The following is a 22,449-nucleotide window of genomic DNA, read 5'->3' on the forward strand; positions in this document are numbered from 1 at the left end:
GTATTTTGTATAACCAATATCCAAATGTCGAGCATTGATTTTATTGTGATTCTGAGTAGAAGCCTTTTCAAGTCTGTCAGTGTTACCTTGTTCAGAAAATAAAGGGAACTCTGCAAGGGGGGGTGATCTTTTCTTTATTGATCTGTAAACAATACTGTACATTTAAAGGGCAACTAAATAGGCAGGCACATAATGAAAGAAAAATGGAAGGTTATGGGCTACGGAGGAGATTTTGATTGTACAGTAGGTTTATATAATCTGGCATAATATCATGGGCTGAAGGTGCTCAAACTGTGCTCTACTGTTCTATGTTATGCAGTGACTGATATGATGAATGGACTGAGATCTACAACTTTGTGTCTTAGACCTAATGTAACTTTTGAATTTCCTCCATGTGGAGAAAAAGTCAAAGTATTAAAATGCATGATTATTTCTATTGAATTTTAGAGCATGTTGAATTTTTGTGTTTATCTATTTGACTTAAAAATGAAATCCTGTGGAGTTACATTACAAAATGTTTTTTTTTGTGTCCAGAGGGACAGTTAAGACATACGAAAACTGGGGAACCTTATGTATTTAATTTCCATGAAGATATGCAGAGATGGAATCAGAAACGTTATGAGGCCCTTGGAGAAGTAAGTTCCTGCATCTTGACATGGGTTATGCCTAGATTGTTTAGAATTGTTCTCCTTGTCTTAAGCATGTGTCACGTACCCTGTGACCGGGTTACCAAACCAGCAGAAATGGAATGATACGTTGGAGTCTGGTGGTACTGTAACTAAAGGTGTTTATTAGTAAACTAAGTAATACAGTATCAAAAATGCAAATATACATATAAAACAGGTTAGCAATGATAAATACAGAAGTATAGGAATAAGAATCAAAACCAAGCTCTGTCGTAGTCTAGGGGTAAATGAATAGTCTTAAGATAATGCAGAGTTTAGTTCAGTTCAGTTTGGGTTGAGGTAGTTGCTGTTGTGACGTTGGAGAGAGAGAGAGAGAGAGAGAGAGAGAGAGATGAGCAGCTGCAGCAGGCAAACCTTCCGTTGTTTTCTTGTTCCGTTGTACTGTTGTGGTCATCGATTATGACCCTTCCGTTCCCGGCTAGACCATTCTTCAGTGGTGGACTCGTCACCCAGGCGAGGGTGGACACACACACAAGCCCCCACCGGCTTGCCTTCACACACTATGAGCCTCTGACCGATACCCCCAAATCAATTCTCCAAGCCCCCACCTTCCTGTGGGTGCACAACACTCGTTCAGTGTCCAGTGGCGTGTCTGCCTGTGTCTCAGCAGACTCCGTCTTTTATCTTCCCAGCCGGGGTACCAGCCATCCATCAACTGATCATGTCCATCATACTGGCCACTCTCTCCTGTTTCAGCAGGCACCTGGCATCACTCTGCTGTGTCAGCAGGCACCTGGCATCACTCTGCTGTCTCAGCAGGCACCTGGCATCACTCTGCTGTGTCAGCAGGCACCTGGCATCACTCTGCTGTGTCAGCAAGGATTCACACAAGCAGGCAGAGTCCTTGAAAGTAAAGTAAACAATCAGTGAAGAAGCCATAATTTTAAATCCTTGTGTCTCTCTCATTGTCAGCATGTGTAGCATGGCGCCTCTCCCCCTCTTTATCTCTCTCTCGTTAGCAGCATAGTTCACGGGGAGGTCAACTCTGGACCCCATCTCCCGATGGTTTTCTCATCGCACATAACACATGTCTGACCTGGAGTAAATATTGGGAGAGTGAGCACACACGTGCTCTTGTTTTTTTGTCTATTATTGAGAGTAAATCAAGAATTGATTTTAATTTCAAACTGATCTCTGCATTTGACCACTGATTTGGAGAATTAGCTCTTCAGAGTAATTTAAAAATATGTCCAGCATGTCTGATAAGCTGAGAATTCCAAAGAACTTAAAGCTAGAAATAGCAAAACTTGCAACAGTGAGTGATCTGTTTGAGTGTCATGTGAAATTCCTTGTGTACTGCTTGTTGCATCGTTTTGTTTGTGTAAATCCCAAAATAGCCTGCTTTAAATTTGTTGTCAGCAACAATAGTACAAAATAACAGCAAGCGGTATATTGCACTGTGCAGTTACCAATATTATTTTGATATTTTTGTTTCAGTATAAGAAATTATGATTTAAAGGCTACTTTTGACAGAAGCAGAGTAAAAAAATAATTGCAAATAACGTAAAAAATTCAAAACAAAGTTTTCACACAGGTAAATTTTGCCAAGTGTTATTTTGCTATTTAGGTAACTAAATGATTCAGGAATTAAAAGCTGTTTTTAGAAATGGTGCTCACAGGATGGTTTCAAAGGTACATTTCATGTCAGAGAAATGTATACAATATACATCCTGAAATGCTTTTTCTTTGCAACCATCCACAAAAACAGAGAAGTGCCCCCCAAAGAATGAATGACAGTTAAATGTTAGAGCCCCAAAGTACCCCCCAGCTCCCCTCCCTCCCGTGCGTGAGCGGCAGCAAGCAACAATCCCCCTCCCCCCAGCAGCAAAAAAAAGCATTGGCACCTGCTACCGAGCACTCAAACGTGAGCAAAGCAACAGCAAAGACGCAGACTTACAGTTACCTCAAAGACTACTTTTAGAACATAGAATAGTACAGCACATTACAGGCCCTTTGGCCCACAATGTTGTGCCGACCCTCAAACCCTGCCTCCCATATAACCCCCCACCAGACTACAGCGCACAGTGAGGACTGCCGAGCGCATCATTGGAGCCTCCCTGCCCTCTATTGTGGACCTGTACTCTTCCAGGTTGAAGAAGAGGGCGGGGAACATCATAAAGGACTCCTCCTATCCTGCACACGGACTGTTTGATCTGCTTCCGTCTGGTAGGCGCTTCAGATCCCTCCAGACTAAGACTAATAGGCACTGGAGAAGTTTTTTCCCTACTGCGGTCACTTTGCTAAACAGTTAACTGCTGGTTAACTGTCGGCTAACTATTACTTGGATTACACTACCTGTATGTATAATCTATATTTTTATTTATATTTATCATTATTATTGTTATGAGCAGAGAGACAACATCTGCCGGAAGTAAATTCCTTGTATGTGCATAGGTACTTGGCGATTAAAGTCTGATTCTGATTCTGATTCTGATATACCTGTCTAGTAGCCTCTTAAACTTCACTAGTGTATCTGCCTCCACCACTGACTCAGGCAGTGCATTCCACGCACCAACCACTCTCTGAGTGAAAAACCTTCCTCTAATATCCCTCTTGAACTTCCCTCCCCTTACCTTAAAGCCATGTCCTCTTGTACTGAGCAGTGGTGCCCTGGGGAAGAGGCGCTGGCTGTCCACTCTGTCTATTCCTCTTAATATCTTGTACACCTCTATCATGTCTCCTCTCATCCTCCTTCTCTCCAAAGAGTAAAGCCCTAGCTCCCTTAATCTCTGATCATAATCCATACTCTCTAAACCAGGCAGCATCCTGGTAAATCTCCTCTGTACCCTTTCCAATGCTTCCACATCCTTCCTATACTGAGGCGACCAGAACTGGACACAGTAATCCAAGTGTGGCCTAACTAGAGTTTCATAGAGTTGCACCATTACATCGCGTCTCTTAAACTCTATCCCTTGACTTATGAAAGCTAACACCCCGTAAGCTTTCTTAACTACCCTATCTACCTGTGAAGCAACTTTCAGAGATCTGTGGACATGTACCCCCGGATCTCTCTGCTCCTCCACACTACCAAGTATCCTGCCATTTGCTTTGTACTCTGCCTTGGAGTTTGTCCTTCCAAAGTGTACCACCTCACACTTCTCCGGGTTGAACTCCATCTGCCACTTGACATCCTATCAATGTCTCTCTGCAATCTTCGACAATCCTCTACACTACCTACAACACCACCAACCTTTGTGTGGTCTGCAAATTTGCCAACCCACCCTTCTACCCCCACATCCAGGTCATTAATAAAAATCACAATAAGTAGAGGTCCTTGAACAGATCCTTGTGGGACACCACTAGTCACAAACCTCCAATCTGAATGTACTCCCTCCATCACAACTCTCTGCCTTCTGCAGGCAAGCCAATTCTGAATCCACCTGGCCAAACTTCCCTGGATCCCATGCCTTCTGATTTTCTGAAGAAGCCTACCATGTGAAACCTTGTCAAATGCCTTACTAAAATCTATGTAGATCCCATCCACTGCACTACCCTCATCTATATGCCTGGTCACCTCCTCAACGAACTCTATCAGGCCTGTTAGGCACGATCTGCCCTTCACAAAGCCATGCTGACTGTCCCTGATCAGACCATGATTCTCTAAATGCCCATAGATCCTATCTCTAAGAATCTTTTCCAACAGCTTTCCCACCACAGACATAAGGCTCATTGGTCTGTAATTACCTGGACTATCCCTACTACCTTTTTTGAACAAGGGACAACATTCGCTTCCCTCCAATCCTCCGGTACCATTCCTGTGGACAACGAGGACATAAAGATCCTAGTCAGAGGTTCAGCCATCTCTTCCCTTGCCTCGTGGAGCAGCCTGGGGAATATTCCATCAGGCCCCGGGGACTTATCCGCCTAATGTATTTTAACAACTCCAACACCTCCTCTCCCTTAATATCAACATGCTGCAGAACATCAACCTCACTCATATTGTCCTCACCGTCATCAAGTTCCCTCTCAGTGGTGAATACCGAAGAGAAGTATACATTGAGGACCTCGCTCACTTCCACAGCCTCCAGGCACATCTTCCCACTTTCATCTCTAATTGGTCCTACCTTCACTCCTGTCATCCTTTTGTTCTTCACATAATTGAAGAATGCCTTGGGGTTTTCCTTTACCCTATTCACCAAGGTCTTCTCATACCCCCTTTTTGCTCTTCTCAGCCCCTTCTTTAGCTCCTTTCTTGCTACCCTATATTCCTCAATAGACCCATCTGATCCTTGCTTCCTAAACCTCATGTATGCTGCCTTCTTCCACCTGACTAGATTTTCCAACTCACTTGTCACCCATGGTTCCTTCACTCTACCATTCTTTATCTTCCTCACAGGGACAAATTTATCCCTAACATCCTGCAACAAATCCTTAAACATCGACCACATGACAATAGTACATTTCCCTGAAAAAACATCATCGCAGTTCACACCCGCAAGTTCTAGCCTTATAGCCTCATAATTTGCCCTTCCCCAATTAAAAATTTTCCTGTCCTCTCTGATTCTATCCTTTTCCATGATAATGCTAAAGGTCAGGGAGCGGTGATCACTGTCCCCCAGATGCTCACCCACTGACAGATCTGTGACCTGACCCGGTTCGTTACCTAATACTAGATCTAGCAAAGCATTCTCCCTAGTTGGCCTGTCAACATACTGTGACAGGAATCATCCTGGACCCACTTAACAAACTCTGCCGCATCTAAACCCTTGGAACTAATCAAGTGCCAATCAATATTAGGGAAGTTAAAGTCACCCATGATAACAACCCTGTTTTTTTTTGCACCTTTCCAAAATCTGCCTCCCAATCTGCTCCTCGGTATCTCTGCTGCTACCAGGGGGCCTATCGAATACCCCCAGCAGAGTAACTGCTCCCTTCCTGTTCCTGACTTCCACCCATACTGACTCAAAAGAGGATCCTGCTACATTACCCACCCTTTCTGCAGCTGTAATAGTATCCCTGAACAGTAATGCCACCCCTCCTCCCCTTCCCCCCCCCCCATCCCTTTTAAAGCACTGAAATCCAGGAATATTGAGAATCCATTCCTGCCCTGGTGCCAGCCAAGTCTCCGTAATGGCCACTACATCATAATTCCATGTATGTATCCAAGCTCTCAGTTCATCACCTTTGTTCCTGAGCTTCTTGCATTGAATTACACACACTTTAGCCCTTCTACCTTACTACCTTTATACCCTTTATTCTGCTGCTCTTTCCTCAAAGCCTCTCTATATGTTAGATCTGGCTTTACTCCATGCACTACTTTCACTGCTTTATCACTCCAGGTCCCATCCCCCTGGCAAATTAGTTTAAACCCAACCTAACCATGCTAGCAAACCTACCAGCAAGGATATTGCTCCCCCTCGAGTTCAAGTGCAACCCATCCAATCTGTACAGGTCCCACCTTCCCCAGAAGAGATCCCAATGGTCCAAAAATCTAAAACCCTGCCCCCGAAGCAACTCCTCAGCCACGCATTTAACTGCCATTTCCTCCAATTCTTACCATCACTATCACGTAGTACTGGCAGCAATCCTGAGAACGCCACCATTGAGGTCCTGGTCTTCAGCCTTCTGCCTAGTTCCTGAAACTCACACTTCAGGACCTCATCCCTCTTCCTGCCTATGTCGTTGGTCCCAACATGTATCACGACTTCTGGTTGCTTTCCCTCTCGTACCAGGATGTCATGCACCCGGTCAGAGACATTCCGGACCCTGGCACCCGGGAGGCAACAAACCATGCGGGTTTGCTTCTCACGTCCACAGAATCTCCTGTCTGCTCCCCTGACTATAGAGTCTCCAATGACGACAGCTCTCCTCTTCTCTGTCCCATCCTTCTGCACCACAGGGTCAGACTCAGTGCCAGAGGCCCTGCCACCGTGGCTCACACCTGGTTGGTGGTCCTCACCAACAGCATCCAGGACGGTAAACCTATTATTCAGGGGAATGGCTACAGGGGTGCTCTGCACTACCTGTCTACTCTCCTTCGCTTTCCCCCCTCGGACTGTCACCCAACGACCTGCTTCCGGCAGCCTTGGTGTGACTGCCTCCCTGTAGCTCTCATCTATGGCTGCCTCATTCTCCCTTATGAGTCGAAGGTCATCCAGCTGCTGCTCCAGATTCCTCACACGGTCTTCCAGATCGCCCAGCCGCAAGCACTTCTGGCAGATGTGACTTTGCGGGAGAGGGGAGTTCCCCCAAGACTGCCACATTTTCACCTGGTATTCGACATACCACAGGGGCGCGCGCGCTCTCTCTCTCTCTCTCTCTCTCTCTCTCTCTCTCTCTCTCACACACACACACACACACACACACACACACACACACACACACACACACACACACACACACACACACACACACACACACACACACACACACACACACACACACACACACACACACTGTCTCCGTTTCACAGCAAGAGAGGAGACATAACAAACAACTCCCTGGTTTCTGATGTTAAAAATCCGTTGCGTTTCTTTTTCTTTGCTCTGTGCCCAAAGATCTCAAGTTGCTGGGCACACAGCCGTAGATCTTTCGACTCCACCGACGACACACCAGTCTCCTGCTGTGACAGCGACCTTCGATCCACCCGTCTCCAGAGCCACGAGATCTCGGCCCTCTGAAGACGAGCAAAGCTCTTAGGCTGAGCCCTTGGCGTGCCGAACAACAGCCATTCATAAAATCCCAAGAGTGGGTCCCATTCCTGCAAAGAACTGTAGTTAGTGTGTAATTCCTGGTCAGGGTCTTCAAAGGAACCCTGAAAGGGAAAAAATAGAGATATTAAAGATGGAAATAGAGCTGTTTCCGAAGATGCAAGCAAAGGAATCACCGTTAGGTGCCATTAATCCTCATAAGCTGCTTAATAGATTATCGTAATATCCCAATATCTTGCAGAGAAGAAGAAATGTACTAGAGCAGGGGTTCTAACCATTTTTTTTGCCATGGACCCCTACTATTAACTGAGGGTTCAGTGGACCCCAGGTTGGGAACCTCTGTGCTGGAGGAATAACAAATCTCAAGAGAATCAGGAGGTCCAAGAAATTATCATCAGTAAGATGTCAGTGGGACCGAGAGGTGATAAACTTCTAGAACCTGATGATCTGTATTAACCTGATTTTGAATTTGTCTTCGGTGATGGCAGATGCACTGGTTGTCATCTTTCAAAATAATATTAAATTTGAAAATGTTACGAACCCCGTAACTGGGTCACTTACTAGCAAAGATAGAGAGGTCCGCTGTAGTCTGATGGTACTACTTTTAAATGTTTTTATTTATAAAGGGGCACAAAAGTAAGGTTAATACAAACATTCAGATAATATACGTCGTCAATACTCAATCTAAAGCGCGGGTATAGTAATAATCAACAATAAGAAGTAGCTCTATCGTTTGTCTAGGGGTAAAAATATTGTCCGATGGAAATATCAAAGTCTCTCGAGTTCATGCAGGCTTTTTGCCTTTTGGGGACCGCTGGGTTTCACGTGTTGGAGAGAGAGAGATTTTTGGTGAGAAAATAAACTTGCCAGCCTTTTGGACTCAAATCGTTGAATCGGGAGTGTGGGTTCCCCGTTGTCAGTTCGAAGTCCTTTTCGGTGTTATCAGCCACTCGTTCCCCAGGCTAGGGGAAACGAACTACACGTGGCTTCCGAATAGCTTCCCGTTATCACGGGAGCGATGAGCAATGGTGTCTCCTTCTGGTGCGTCGCTAGGGGACTGCCTCCTGTAGCCCCTTTTTATCTTGACTTGCAGAGTTGTAGATGTCAATCAAGGTGGGGTGATACAATCCCCACCCCACATTGCCCGAGGGTGTCCACGTAGCCCTGATAGTTGGCACGTAGCATAGAGTCGCAATCCACAAAGGTGTCTCCAAGAAACAACGGTCAAAATCCATTGCTTTGTCTTTCTGAGGATTCTCTCTCATTTCCTGGGTCCCAGACCCAAATTAATAGCAGTCTTGCGATTCTCAGGAAGGAGGGGGCTGGGATCATAACAAAAACCAGTTCCTACAGATTGGAAGTTAGCAAGCTCAAGTCAGTGAAAAACAGAATAGCATCATGACACTGGCATGTTGTCAAATCTGGTCACCTCGGTATTTGTATATTCAAAGAGCTAATCTTCACAATACTGTTGTTAAATAGAGGTTCCTTGGATATGAGGATCAAAACATTCACTTGAACTAGCTTGCTTCAGTAAAGATGTTTGAAATGTCAGTGCAATCTCATTTAAAGTATGCTACATTAACAATCTGGAAGAGGGGACCGAGTATAGTGTAATTAAATTTGCTGATGATACTAAATTGAGTGGAAAAACAAATTGTGTAGAAGATACAGAGAGTCTGAGAGAGATATAAATAGGTTAAGTGTGTGGGCAAGGGTCTGGCAGATGGAGTACAGTGTTGGTAAATGCCAGATCATCCACTTTGGAAGGAAAAATGAAAGAGCAGATTATTATTTAAATGGTAAAAAATTGCAGCATGTTGCTGTGCAGAGGGACTTGGGAGTGCTTGTGCAGGAATCACAAAAAGTTGGTTTGCAGGTGCAGCAGACTATTGAGAAAGGAAATGGAATGTTGGCCTTCATTGCTAGAGGGATTGAATTTAAGGGCGGGGAGGTTATGCTGCAACTGTACAGGGTACTGGTAAGGCTGTTCCTTACTTGAGGAAGGATATACTGGCTTTGGAGGCGGTGCAGAGGAGGTTCACCAGGTTGATTCCAGAGATGAGGTGTTTAGACTATGAGGAGAAATTGAGTCACCTGGGACTGTACTTGCTGGAATTCAGAAGAATAAGGGGGGATCTTATAGAAGCATATAAAATTATGAAAAGGATAGATCAAATAGAGGCAGAAAAGTTGCTTCCACTGGTAGGTGAGCCTAGAACTAGAGGACATAGTCTTAAGATTCAGGAGAGTAGATTTAGGGTAGAGATGAGGAGAAACTGTTTTTCCCAGAGAGTGGTCAATCTATGGAATTCTCTGCTTAATGAAGCAGTGGAGGCTACCTCAGTAAAAATATTTAAGACAAGTTTGGATAGATTTTGCATTGTAGGTGAATTAAGGGTTATGGCAAAAAGGCGGAAAGGTGGAGATGAGTCCATGGCCAGATCAGCCATTATCTTATTGAACGGCGGAGCAGACTCGATGCGCCAGATGGCCTACTCCTGCTCCTATTTATTATGTCCTTATGTTCATTTATAAATGTTCAGTTCTGTGGAACCATTCTTTCACACCTAAAGCATTAAGTTCCAGTTTCTCCCACGGTGCCAAGACGTACTAGTTGGTAGATTAATTGTTCCTCGTAAATTGTCCCATGATAAGGCTAGCGTTAAATTAGGAGTTGCTGGGTGGCACAGCTTGAAGGGTTGGTAGGGCCTGTTCCGTGATGTGCCTCAATAAATAAATAGATATTATAACTATTGAAATTGCATAACTGGATTTAATCATCTGGCACTGTAACATGAAAATTGCAGTAATGACTGAAACAGGAAAGAGTGAGGGAAAACTTAAGGACACAATAGGGTCTTTTAAGAGACTTTTAGATAGGTATATGGCAGGGGTTGGCAACCTTTACCACTGAAAGAGCCATTTGGACCCGTTTCCCACAGAAAAGAAAACACTGGGAGCCACAAAACCCGTTTGACATTTAAAATGAAATAACACTGCATACAACGTTTTTTTTTGCCTTTATGCTATGTATAAACAAACTATAATGTGTTGCATTTATGAAATCGATGAACTCCTGCAGAGAAAACAAAATTACATTTCTGCATGCAACAAAAACATTTTGAACTCCGAAAAAAAGACGTTGGGTTGAAGGTTACTTTTAAGTAAAATACTCAATGTCTATTTGAATCCTTCTTGTATTTATGAAAAACGCCGAACTTAAATTGTCCGCCGGCAGCAAACCAAAAATAACGTCAGCCAGCTGTCAACCTGAAAAATAAAAGGACTATTTCACTGAACAATGAAAAAATATGAATATACGTAAAATAATAGGCAATTAAAATATTTATCATACTTGGTTAATGGGATTTCTGCTCCTGGACCTCAGCGCACAGTGTCTGCACATCAGGGCTGTATGACGTCACCTTCATCTTTACACAGGATCGCAAGCTGTCATCTGTGAGGCGTGCGCGATGTTTGTTTTTAATAAAGTTCATGTTGGAGAACACCTGCTCACATACATATGTGGATCCAAAGATCGCCAGGACTCCAAGTGCATACTTTTTAATGTTTACATAAATGTCGGGGATAGCATTCCATGTTTCGAACACAAGTTTGTCCGGTTTGGGGAGGTTTTCAATATCACTCCATTTGTGATTCTGAGCAAGAACGGCCTTCTGACGGGCAACATCTTCAAGGTCTGCTGTAAAGCGTCTAAACTTGGACACCCATATGTCTTTGTCGGCTATGTTGGCCAGTTCCATCTCAAGATCAGGTTGACTCACACCTGCCAATGCAGTCATATTCAGTAGGGATGGATCGATGCTTAGGGGAGTGACCGGGAAGGATAATGTGTTTTTTTCCTCTCTGAACTCACAGAAGCATTTCCCAAACGATGTTTGCATTGCGATGATTGCAGAATGTAAATACTCCGAACTTATCATGTCGTGAGCTTGTTTGAACTCTCTCAAATTGGGGAAGTGAGACAATGTGCCTTTCTGTAAATCTCTGGCAAGCACTGTCAACTTGCGCTCGAATGCCAAAACATCCTCCAACATGTGCAGGGTTGTGCGTCCTTTCCCCTGAAGAGCTGTGTTCAGCGTGTTCAGGTGCGCTGTCATGTCTACCATGAAGTGTAGCTTTTCCAGCCACTCTGGCTGTTCCAGCTCAGGAAAGGTGAGCCCTTTGCTGCCCAGGAAAGTTTTCACTTCTTCCAGACACGCGACAAAGCATTTCAGCACCTCCCCTCTGGACAGCCACCGGACTTTGTTGTGCAGCAGGAGATCAGAATATGCGCTTTCCAGCTCGTCCAGTAACAAACGGAATTGACGGTGATTTAAACTTTTTGCCATTATTTTATTGACAATCTGAATGACAACATCCATTACTTCTGTGCATTCCGGAGGAAATGTTTGAGCGCACAGTGCCTCTTGGTGCAAGATGCAGTGAAAAGTCAGCAGCTTTCTGTCCAGCGACTTCTGCAGTAAAGCCACAAACCCCTTGTGCGCTCCTGTCATACTTGGTGCCCCATCAGTAGCTACTGACACCAGGTGGGTGGTCTTTATTCCTTTGGCTCTTAAACAATTCAAGACAGCCTCACAGATGTCCTCCCCCCATGTTTGGCCTTTTAGAGGTAACAACTCAATCATTTCTTCCTGTGGCCCGGCAGAGTTTACATACTGGCAGAACAGCGCTATTTGTTCAATATCACCTTTGTCTTTAGACTCGTCACAGGCAATTGAGTAGGCCACAGCTGAATTGATGTCTTTAATTTGCTGTCTTGTGATGTCTTCTGCCATTTTTATGGTTCTGTCTTTGACAGTCTTTGCAGAGAGGGGCATATCCCTAATTTTCTGCACAATTTCACTCTTGTTTTTAAAGTCCGTGAATAGATGTTCTGAAATCTTAATGAAAGATTCTTTTATATATTCACCATCCGTAAACTGCTTCCCGTGCCTGACTATTTCCTGAGCAGCAACAAAACTAGCATATGTAGTTGATTTTCCAGACTTCATCCACTTCTTGAAATGATTTTTGCTCAGATCAACCTTCTGCATCAGTTCCGAAACGGCTTTTTTTCTCTCATCTCCATTCGGATATTTTTGAGCAAAGGCTGCATGTTTATTCTGGAAATGTCTTGCGACATTTGACTTTTTGTCGTTTGCTAGTTTCTCATTGCATATTAAGCATACCGGTAAACCAGTCTCGTCAGCAGTGAAAGCAAATGAATCTGCCCACGTTTCATTAAACGTTCTGTTTTCTTCAGTCACTTTTCTTTTTTTAGAATTCTCCATAGTTAGCCTACCTTGGATCGAAAAATTAAAGAAATCGCGCACTGGCAGGTGTCAGGCATTGGCAGTGGTGACGTATATTAATAGCGACAAAAAACACACATTATTTAGATTGTACAAGATCACCATAATCTTCAAATTTAGAATTACATTTCAAAAACTAACAAACTAACATAAAATACATTTTAATTAAATACTCATCATTTATTTTCCAAAGCCACAGGGAGCCGCAGCACAGAGATGAAAGAGCCGCATGCGGCTCCGGAGCCGCGGGTTGCCGACCCTTGGTATATGGGGTTTAGAAAAATAGTGGGCTATGGGTAAACCTAGTAATTTCTAAGGTAGGGACATGTTCGGCACAATTTTTTGGGTCAAAGGGCCTGTATTGTGCTGTAGGTTTTCTATGTTTCTGTGTTAAGGGTGTTTTTGTTAGCTAAGGTTAGAGGTTGAGGGATGGTGCGAAGACAGATCTAGATTAATGGGAAAAGTACATATACTATTGTTTGTGACAGTAGGACATCTCAGCCACTAAACCACTGTGGCCAAGGAGAGTCGAAACCATTTCACCCCAAAGGCAGTCAGGGAAATAAATACCCATTCGTAGAAGTGGTTGCTTATGAGATTACTGGTACCTGAGCAATGGCACAGGATGTGCTGCAGATCTTGTGAGTAATATGCAGTTTATCTTGCTGAGCTGTGCAGAGTCAGTACAAGTCTTCTAGTGTCGTCAGTTACTCTTAAATTGCTATATATTTTCAACTTCAGATAAATGCATTTCACAACAGAGAAAGGAGTTATGGGTTTAAAAATTATTAAAAGCTGGTAGTGATCATCTTACTGACCCTTTGTAAATATAGAGAAATTTGTGAACATCACTGGCTTCTCTACGTAACAAAGAATTTATTTGTAAGATAGAGAGGGGCAAGAGCTTCACAAATTGATTTCTGGAGTGGCATGTTTGTTATATAAGACAAGACTGAAGTATACTAGGCCTACACTTTCTAGACTTCAGTGGTATAAGAAGCAATCTGATTGAACTGTACAAACCTCTGACAGGGCTTGGCAGGGTAAATGTATGGTTGATGATTCCCTTGGCATGGTTGTCAGTTCCCAAAATATTAGGTTGGTTTTTCAAGATAGATGTGAAAAGTTATGTTTTCATCCAGAGAATAGTGAATTTTTGGAATTTTCTATCCAAGAGCAATGGAGGCTAAGTTGCTGAGTATATTCAAAGGAGATCAATGGATTTATTTTCAATAAAGTGGATTCCGGTTAGAGTCATGGAGTCAAAGAAAAATGCAGCACAGAAAATGGCCCTTTGGCTCATCTAGTTTGTGCTGAGCCATTTAAACTGCCTTCTCCCATCGACCTGCACTGAGTCTATAGCCCTCCATACCCCTACTGTCCGTGTACCTATCCAGACTTCTCTTGTACCACTTGCGCTGGCAGCTTGTTCCACACTCTCGTGACTCACTGAGAGAAGTTGTTTCCCCTCATGTTCCCCTTAAACTTTTCATTTTTCACCCTTAACCCAAGAACTCTAGTTGTAGTTGCACCCAACTTCAGTGGAAAAAGCCTGCTTGTATTTACCCCTTAAAATGACATTTCACCCTACTTCCAGGCAAGATGACGCCTGTGTACAATACTCCCATAGTCAACATCTTCTGGATAGACCAGGAAATCATATATTTCTCTTATTTTATGTCTTTTACATTCATTTTTTGTTTCTGGAACTGTTGGAGAATGTGATTTGCAGTCTAGAGATCATTTGGGTGTTCCAGTGCTCCACAGTCTCCAAGAGGATTTTGGGAGGCAGAGGCAGCATGTGTGAACCTCGTGGTGAGAAGGTCTGTGGGACAAGATGCGATCAGATGTTTGACTCCATTTCACTGGTTAAAGCTTCCATTGTTCACTTATTAAAGTGATGAGAGAGATTGAAACATTGAGACAAATGCAGAAGATGAGTGCTGGTTGCCTACCTTTTGATCACTGGTAGGATTGCTCTACTGCGACGACACCGGTGCCAAGTTGCTTGGGTCCTAGTGCCTTTCCCTTGGACAACATTGGTGGCATGGAGAGGGGAAGGCTTGCTGCTTGGGCAACTGCGAGTCTCCCATACAACTCTGCTCAGGTCTGCGCCCTAGAATCCTTCCAAGGCGCAAATCCATAGTCTCACATGACTAACGGATGCCTATTACCTACCATGCACAAAGTCATGCTGGCTATCTTTAACCCATTTCTATCCAAATACTTGTACCCGGTCCCTTAGAATACCTTCCAGTAACATTCCCCCTGTTGATCTCAGGCTCACCGGTTTATGGTTCCCTGGATTTTTTTCAAAGCCTTTCTTAAACAGTGGAACAACAGTGGGTATCCTCCAATCCTCTGGCACCTCACCTGTTGCTAAGAATGATTTAAATATCTCTGCTTGGGCTCCAGCAATATCTGGGCTTGCCTCCTGCAGGGTCTGGAAAGAATACCGTGTCAAGCCCTGGGGATTTATCCATCCTAATTTGTCTCAAGCCAGCAAACACCTCCTCCTCTATAGAATCCATGAAGTTGATTCTATTTTGCTTTACTTTTATAGGCTCTGTATTCATCTCCTGGGTGAACACAGATGCAGAAGATATATTTTAAGATCTCCTCATCTCTTTTGACTCCATCCTTCTGCTGTTAACATATCTGTAGAATCCCTTAGGATTCTCCTTCACCTTGTCTCCTAATGTTCATCGAGTCTTCAGTTAATCGAGGCAGCTGCTTAAGAAGAACAAAAATTAATAAGAAAATAGTAGGGATTCCCTTCATTTACTTGGGACACTATGCTACTTAATTGAGAAAGGATAATGTTGCCGAACAGTTTCTGCTTGTGTCAGATGCATGCATTTGTATGGCTGTTAGACATTACACCGTGCTTAGAATAAACAGTTTTTAAATAGAGTCAGTTGCATGTGTTCATATTCATAAAGCAGTGATTTTTGTCACTGATAGTTGGTGAGAAATAAGCAAAGACAATTCAGAATTGTTTTGCTCACTGCGGTTTCAAGCATTCAAGCTTGGAGATGCCAGAAATGACCAGGAGTGAAAATGATACTATTTCACTACTTCAACAAGTTAAGAACTACATAGAATCAACAATCATCTTGAATGTTACAATTAAGTTGAATATCTGTAGATGCAATAATTGAAAGCATTGTATGAAGGTAGTCCACTATCTACATGAGGTGTCTGCGCTAATTTTGTTCATTTACAGAAATCAAAATAACATGGTGGCCAGTGCTAAATTCCTCCATTGATAACTATTAAGAACTCATACATAATTTTGTAGTACTGTAGTAATATTGACAATGTTTTAATTTGTTCTGTATTTCATTTACATATACAATTTATTATTCAGTTAAATGGTAGTTTGTCTTTTTTAATACCTTTTTAACTATTCCCATTAAACTTTGGCTAATTGAGGCAACTGCTTAATTGAGTCAAAATGTATTGGTCCTGGTGTGTCCCAATTAACCAGAATCCACTGTATGAAAGAAATGGCGAGAGTTTGTGCAGGAATGTAGTCCCCAGGTGTAAGGTTTTATTGAATAATGGAGCAGACCCACAGGACTGAATGACCTTACTGACATGCATATTCTTCCTTGATTGTTATCTTTGTTTAGAATTACCTTCAGCTTGTGATTTTTTTTGCACTTTCTTCTGCTTCCCTTTTGGTTATTTTGCATTTTTTTTCAAATACAAGATAAAATGAAAATGTGCTAAAACAACAGTTTCAAATTAAATAGTAATAAATTTAAAAAGTGCCACTACAGCAAGTAATTAGAAATGCCCACAGTATATTGGCCTTTATTGCAAGAGGATATGAAGACAAAATATAGAGGTGTTATGCTCTAATTAAATGCAGTTCTTGTGAAATTTGAAATAGAATATGGTGGCAAAACCAGCAATTGTAGCCTACTTTTATTTGCTTGATTGGCAAAGCTTTGATTTTCTTCCTTATTTATTAAACTCATCCTTTAGGGTACTACAGGAGGTCTGGAATCTTTGTGGAATTTGTGGTTGGGAGACAGTCTCTGGTGTCAGCCACCCAAACTCACCAGACGTTTTTCAATAGCCCTTGGTGGTGATCATTGAAAGCCCAGATGATGGCTGCTCTCCAGTTTGGATGTACAGGTAGTCCCCAAGTTGCGAACGTCCGACTTACGGACAACTTGTACTTACGAACAGAGGAAGGAGAACGCCGTCTGCCATTTTAAGTCGGATCGTTACGCTGTCTGCTATTTTAAGTCATTGCCATTGACACTGTGTTGAGTGCTTAACTTTGTATTTGGCTTAAATTTTTCTTAGTAAGATTCACCCTGACTCCCCCCCAGTTCCGGTCGGCTGGTGGCGCAGTCAGATCAGCACCGGGCTAGAGAATGGAGGTTCCCGAGTTCAATTTAGTGACAGACCACTCCCGTGCCGGGTTGATGTCGATCCAGTGACTCCTGTACCATCCGTGCCGGGTTGATGTCAAGCTCGCAACTTGACCTCGTAAAAAAAAACTGCCACCTCCAGTTTAAATTCCCACGCAGAATATTGTGGAGGATCAAATACCCAAACCCAGCACAGCCCCCACTTGTCCCATTTAACTTGTCTCAGTGTGGTGCAGTTTAGGACCTGGGGAATTCAGTGCTGTGGTCCTTAGGACCCAGCGGACCTCGGGAGCTGGTGCAGGTCGGGAGCCGCTGCCCGCAGTGTTTCTGTTCCATTGACGGGAAGCGATCGTGATTGAAAATAAAGTGGAAATAATAAAGCGTTCGGAAAGAGGTGAAACGCCATCGGTCATTGGAAAAGTGTTAGGCTACAGTCGGTCAACGATCGGAACAATTTTAAAGGATAACGGATAAAGTAAGGATAATTGAGCATGTGAAAGGCCCTGCCCTGATGTAAGCTACAATTATTACTAAGCAACGCAGTGGTTTAATTATTGGAATACATATGTTTCGTAAGTGTTTTATATGCATAGAAAGGTAAAATATATACTATATACTAAGACAAACGTTTAACTGACGCTGAATAATACCGGATGTACTTGTTCCGACTTACGTACAAATCCGACTTAAAGACGGACTCAGGAACAGAACTCGTACGTAACCTGGGGACTGCCTGTACTGGGAAAAGCAAGGGGTGGGTTAGAAAGTCAATCCACGAAGAAAGTTAATGCTGGATGTAGTCATGAACATTAGGGCAATTAAATATTTTAGAAATAATAAATTCATACTTGCGCTTAAGCATTATCACTGCTAATAATTTTTTATTTGAAGTATTTAATTCAACTAAAATTAACTCCTTTTGCAAAGCAATGAAATCAGCTCTCATCATCATCACATTAACTGAAATAGCCCAACATCTGGCAGGCAAAACCCCACAATGCCCTGCCTAGTCCAGCGAACCTTGTTGCTTGGAGCAAAAGTGAAGCACCATCTGCCCTGGCAGAGGGACTCTGGAACATATCCTTAGCAGCTCCCTAAAAGCACTAGGAGAAGGTCACTACCACTGGTGCCATGACCAGCTGCTGAAGACAGTGACACAAAGTTTCCACTCAGCCATTAACACTAGTGGGCACCTCAGCTAACCCAGAAAACCCATAGCCTTTGTCAAAGCTAGAGATCAACTACAGCCCCAGTCCAGATCACCAGCAGGCTTACTCGGCAAAGCGTCTGACTGGCAACTGAAAGTCAATCTTGGCTAGCAATTAAAGTTCCTGGAGTTTATTACATCATCATCCCTGACATGGTCATTCTGTCTGAAACCTCGAGGTAGGTGGTCATGGTAGAACTGACAGTTCCTTGGAAGACTGAAATGTAAGACAGTCAAATACCAGGAGCTAACACGAGGAAATCTGCAGATGCTGGAAATTCAAACAACAACATACACAAAATGCTGGTGGAACACAGCAGGCCAGGCAGCATCTATAGGGAGAAGCGCTGTCAACGTTTCGGGCCGAGACCCTTCGTCAGGACTAACCAAAAGGAAAGATAGTAAGAGATTTGAAAGTAGTGGGGGGAGGGGGAAATGCAAAATGATAGGAGAAGACCGGAGGGAGTAGGATGAAGCTAAGAGCTGGAAAGGTGATTGGCGAAAGTGATAACAGAACTGGAGAAGGGAAAGGATCATGGGATGGGAGGCCTCAGGAGAAAGAAAGGAGTGGGGGGGAGCACCAGAGGGAGATGGAGAACAGGCAAACAACTAAGTATGTCAGGGATGGGGTAAGAAGGGGAGGAGGGGCATTAACAGAAGTTAGAGAAGTCAATGTTCATGCCATCAGGTTGGAGGCTACCCAGCCGGTATATAAGGTTTTGTTCCTCCAACCTGAGTGTGGATTCATCTTGACAGTAGAGGAGGCCATGGATAGACATATCAGAATGAGAATGGGACGTGGAATTAAAATGTGTGGCCACTGGGAGATCATGCTTTTTCTGGCGGACCGAGCGTATGTGTTCAGCGAAACGGTCTCCCAGGAGCTATTAGAGCAGTGTCAGAGACAGGGATGAAGGGCACAAGGTGGGGTGAAACATCCGATCACCCCAGGTTACATCAGTGAAGATCTGTTCCAGTGCATACCAGGATGTATCTCAGCATTATTACTTTAGGATCAACAGCCCATTACAGACAACCCATTTCAATTAGGGAAAGATATTTTAAAGAATCCAGTACTTTGCAAGATGACAGATTTACCTTTGGAGTAGTCACATTAGTGTACCGTTTAGCACAATGCTGTTACAGTTCGGAGTGTCAGAGTTTGGAGTGCAACCCCAGCATCCTCTGTAAGGAGTCTTTTTACCTCTCCTCCATGGAAAGCATGGGTTTTCTCTGGGTATTCCGGCTTTTTCCTATAGTCCAGATGTATACCAGTTAGTAGGATAATTGGTCATTGTAAACTGTCCAGTGATTAGGTTATGGTTAAATATGTGTTTTCGGGGGTGGCTGGGTGTCTTGGCTCAAAGGGCTGGAAGGACCTATTATGCAGTGTATCTCTAATTAAAATAAAACAAAAATATTCTTGCTGTCAATTTATTTAAATACATATCTCAGTTGGTAGTTAGCAAAAAATACACATCACCAAGGATATCGTGTGGTCTCTACATGCTGCCTGTGTGGTGAAAAAGGCACAACACCTCTTTCACCTCAGACGGTTGAAGAAGTTTGGGATGGGCCCCCAAATCCCAAGAACTTTCTGCAGGGGCACAATTGAGAGCATCTGGACTGGCTGCATCACTGCCTGGTATGGGAACTGTACTTCCCTCAATCACAGGACTCTGCAGAGAGTGGTGTGGACAGCCAAGTGTATTTGTAGATGTGAACTTCTCATTATTCAGGACGTTTACAAAGAAAGGCATGTAAAAAGGGCCCCAAGGATCATTGGAGACCTGAGTCACCCCAACCACAAATTGTTCCAGCTGCTACCACCCGGGAAACGGTACCGTAGCATAAAAACCAGGACCAGCAGTCTCCGGGACAGCTTCTTCCACCAGGCCATTGGACTCATTAATTCATACTGATACAATTGTATTTCCTTGTTACATTGACTGTCTTGTTGTACATACTATTTATTATAAATGACTATAAATTGGATATTGGACACTTAGAAGGAGATGTAACATAAAGATTTTAACTCTTCATGTATATGAAAGATGTAAGAAATAAAGTCAACCCAATTCAAATTTGCCTTTATGGAATTAATAGATCACTACCAAAGAGTATGCTGAATTTTTTAAAAAAAGCACTTTATTGATTTATTTATCTTTTGAGGTACAGTGAGGAATAGGCCCTTCTGGCCATTCGAGCTATGCCACTCAGCAATCCCCTGATTTAGTCCTAGCATAATCATGGGACAATTTACAATAACCAATTGACCAACCAACCGATACATCTTTGGACTGTGGAAGGAAGCCAGAGCACCCGGAGGAAATCCACGTGGTCACAGAGAGAACATACAAATGCCTTACAGGCAGGGGCAGGAATTAAACCCAGTCATCTGTACTGTAAAGTGTTGTGCAAACCATGCTATCCTACTGTGGAATTCATGTGAAAAAAGTAACCACAAAACGTTTTTTTCAACTTGTACTCAGTGACACTTGCAGATGATGCAGCTTTGAGTTACAGCTCCATTGTGTGCATGAATCTGATCAGTTGCTACTACACAGTAGAATAAATGGGAAACTGTAACTCCAAACTAACTGCTTAGGTTAAAGTATTTCTGTGTAGAATTGGATTGCTATTGCATTGTTTATTTGAACTTTCCTTTATAGTTGTAATTTCCCTTCTTTTAGTTTGTTTTGCAAAATCCTGCTTTATAAAATGTTTTATACAGTATCAAACTGTTAATGATGTTACTATTCATCAACCTTCTGCAAAGTACTGGTATTCTTTCTGAATGTCTTTGCATTCTCAAAGGTTTTTACTGATAATGATAGAGTTCTGTGGTTAAATGGTAACGCAAGTTAGAATATTGAGAGTCAGGAGCTTTTTCATAGTTGGAGATGCAACAGTAAGCTCTCAAACTGCCCTAACTTAATGTCAGTTTGAGTTCACTTTGTGATAAGTCTCATCAGATTGATCAGAAATAACAGTCTTGGCAGATTTTCTGTTCAAGTTTAGAATAATAATTTCCTTGTTACGAGATATTATGTTAATTCTAGTAACTAGACTAGGATGATATATTTCAACAATTAACAGAACAACATACATAAAATGCTGGAGGAGCTCAGCAACTCAGGCAGCATCTATGAAAATGAATGAATAGTTGCCCGGTTCTGTGGTTATCGGGGAAGTGGGGCGGCGGCGGTGCTGGTCGGCTGCAGGAGCTAGACTGTTAGTTCTTCGTGAGCTTGTCTGTGGTCACCACGTCAAGCAAAAAAGCCAAGGGAAAGACCACCAAGAAGCGCCCTCAGCGCGCAACTTCCAATGTATTTGCAATGTTTGATCAGTCACAGATTCAAGAATTCAAGGAGACCTTCAACATGATTGATCAGAATCGTGATGGCTTTATTGATAAAGAGGATTTACATGACATGTTGGCTTCTCTTGGGAAGAACCCAACTGATGAGTACCTAGAAGCAATGATGAATGAAGCCCCAGGGCCCATCAATTTCACCATATTTTTGACAATGTTTGGTGAAAAACTCAATGGAACAGATCCTGAAGATGTAATCAGAAATGCTTTTGCCTGCTTTGATGAAGAAGGAACAGGTTATATCCAGGAAGACTACCTGAGAGATCTGCTGACAACAATGGGAGATCGATTTACTGATGAGGAAGTTGATGAACTTTTCCGTGAAGCACCAATTGACAGCAAGAGCAACTTCAACTATATTGAGTTTACCCATATACTGAAACATGGTGCTAAAGACAAAGATGACTGAAGTCTAAAGCTCCTATTCATTCTTTTACTTGGCAAAATTTACATCTATTGGATTATATTGCATGCCTTCCAAAATACTGCTTTTCTCATATTTATATTTTTCCGATCATGTTGGCACACTTTGCACATGTTTGGAGTAAGTGCAAGATAAGTGGCAGGGAAAAAAGTATAAATGAAATGCCTTTTCTGAAACTTATTTTTAAACTAAAATCTTTAAAATTGTCATCTTAGTGTGGTTTGCAGTACAATAGGAAGGGAAAATGTACCACACTCAGTATAATCTGATCAAAGTAGTTCAGTTCAAAAAGAAAACTACTCTTAGATTAATTTAAGATTATGTCCTATAAAAGGCAGCTTTTTGTATTGGAGATAATGGTATAATGGTGAGAGCACTCAATATGCAAGTTTGAGTATGT

At 42.7% G+C, this 22,449-nt stretch overlaps 1 protein-coding gene and 1 pseudogene across 8 annotated transcripts in view; both read left to right on the plus strand.

Annotated features, from left to right (window-relative positions):
* The window catches only part of arb2a (ARB2 cotranscriptional regulator A), a 549,148-nt gene that overhangs the window by 21,901 nt on the left and 504,798 nt on the right, over positions 1-22,449 (plus strand). For all 8 annotated transcript variants that reach the window (XM_073066451.1, XM_073066442.1, XM_073066462.1 and 5 more), the window contains exon 4: positions 535-635. In XM_073066451.1, coding sequence (XP_072922552.1) covers positions 535-635 — 101 coding nt within the window. The remainder of the gene's footprint in view (positions 1-534; positions 636-22,449) is intronic.
* LOC140738695 (myosin regulatory light chain 2, smooth muscle minor isoform pseudogene) lies at positions 21,515-22,198 on the plus strand (annotated as a pseudogene).

This window comes from Hemitrygon akajei, chromosome 2, assembly GCF_048418815.1.
Source record: "Hemitrygon akajei chromosome 2, sHemAka1.3, whole genome shotgun sequence".
Classification (NCBI taxonomy): Eukaryota; Metazoa; Chordata; class Chondrichthyes; order Myliobatiformes; family Dasyatidae; genus Hemitrygon; species Hemitrygon akajei.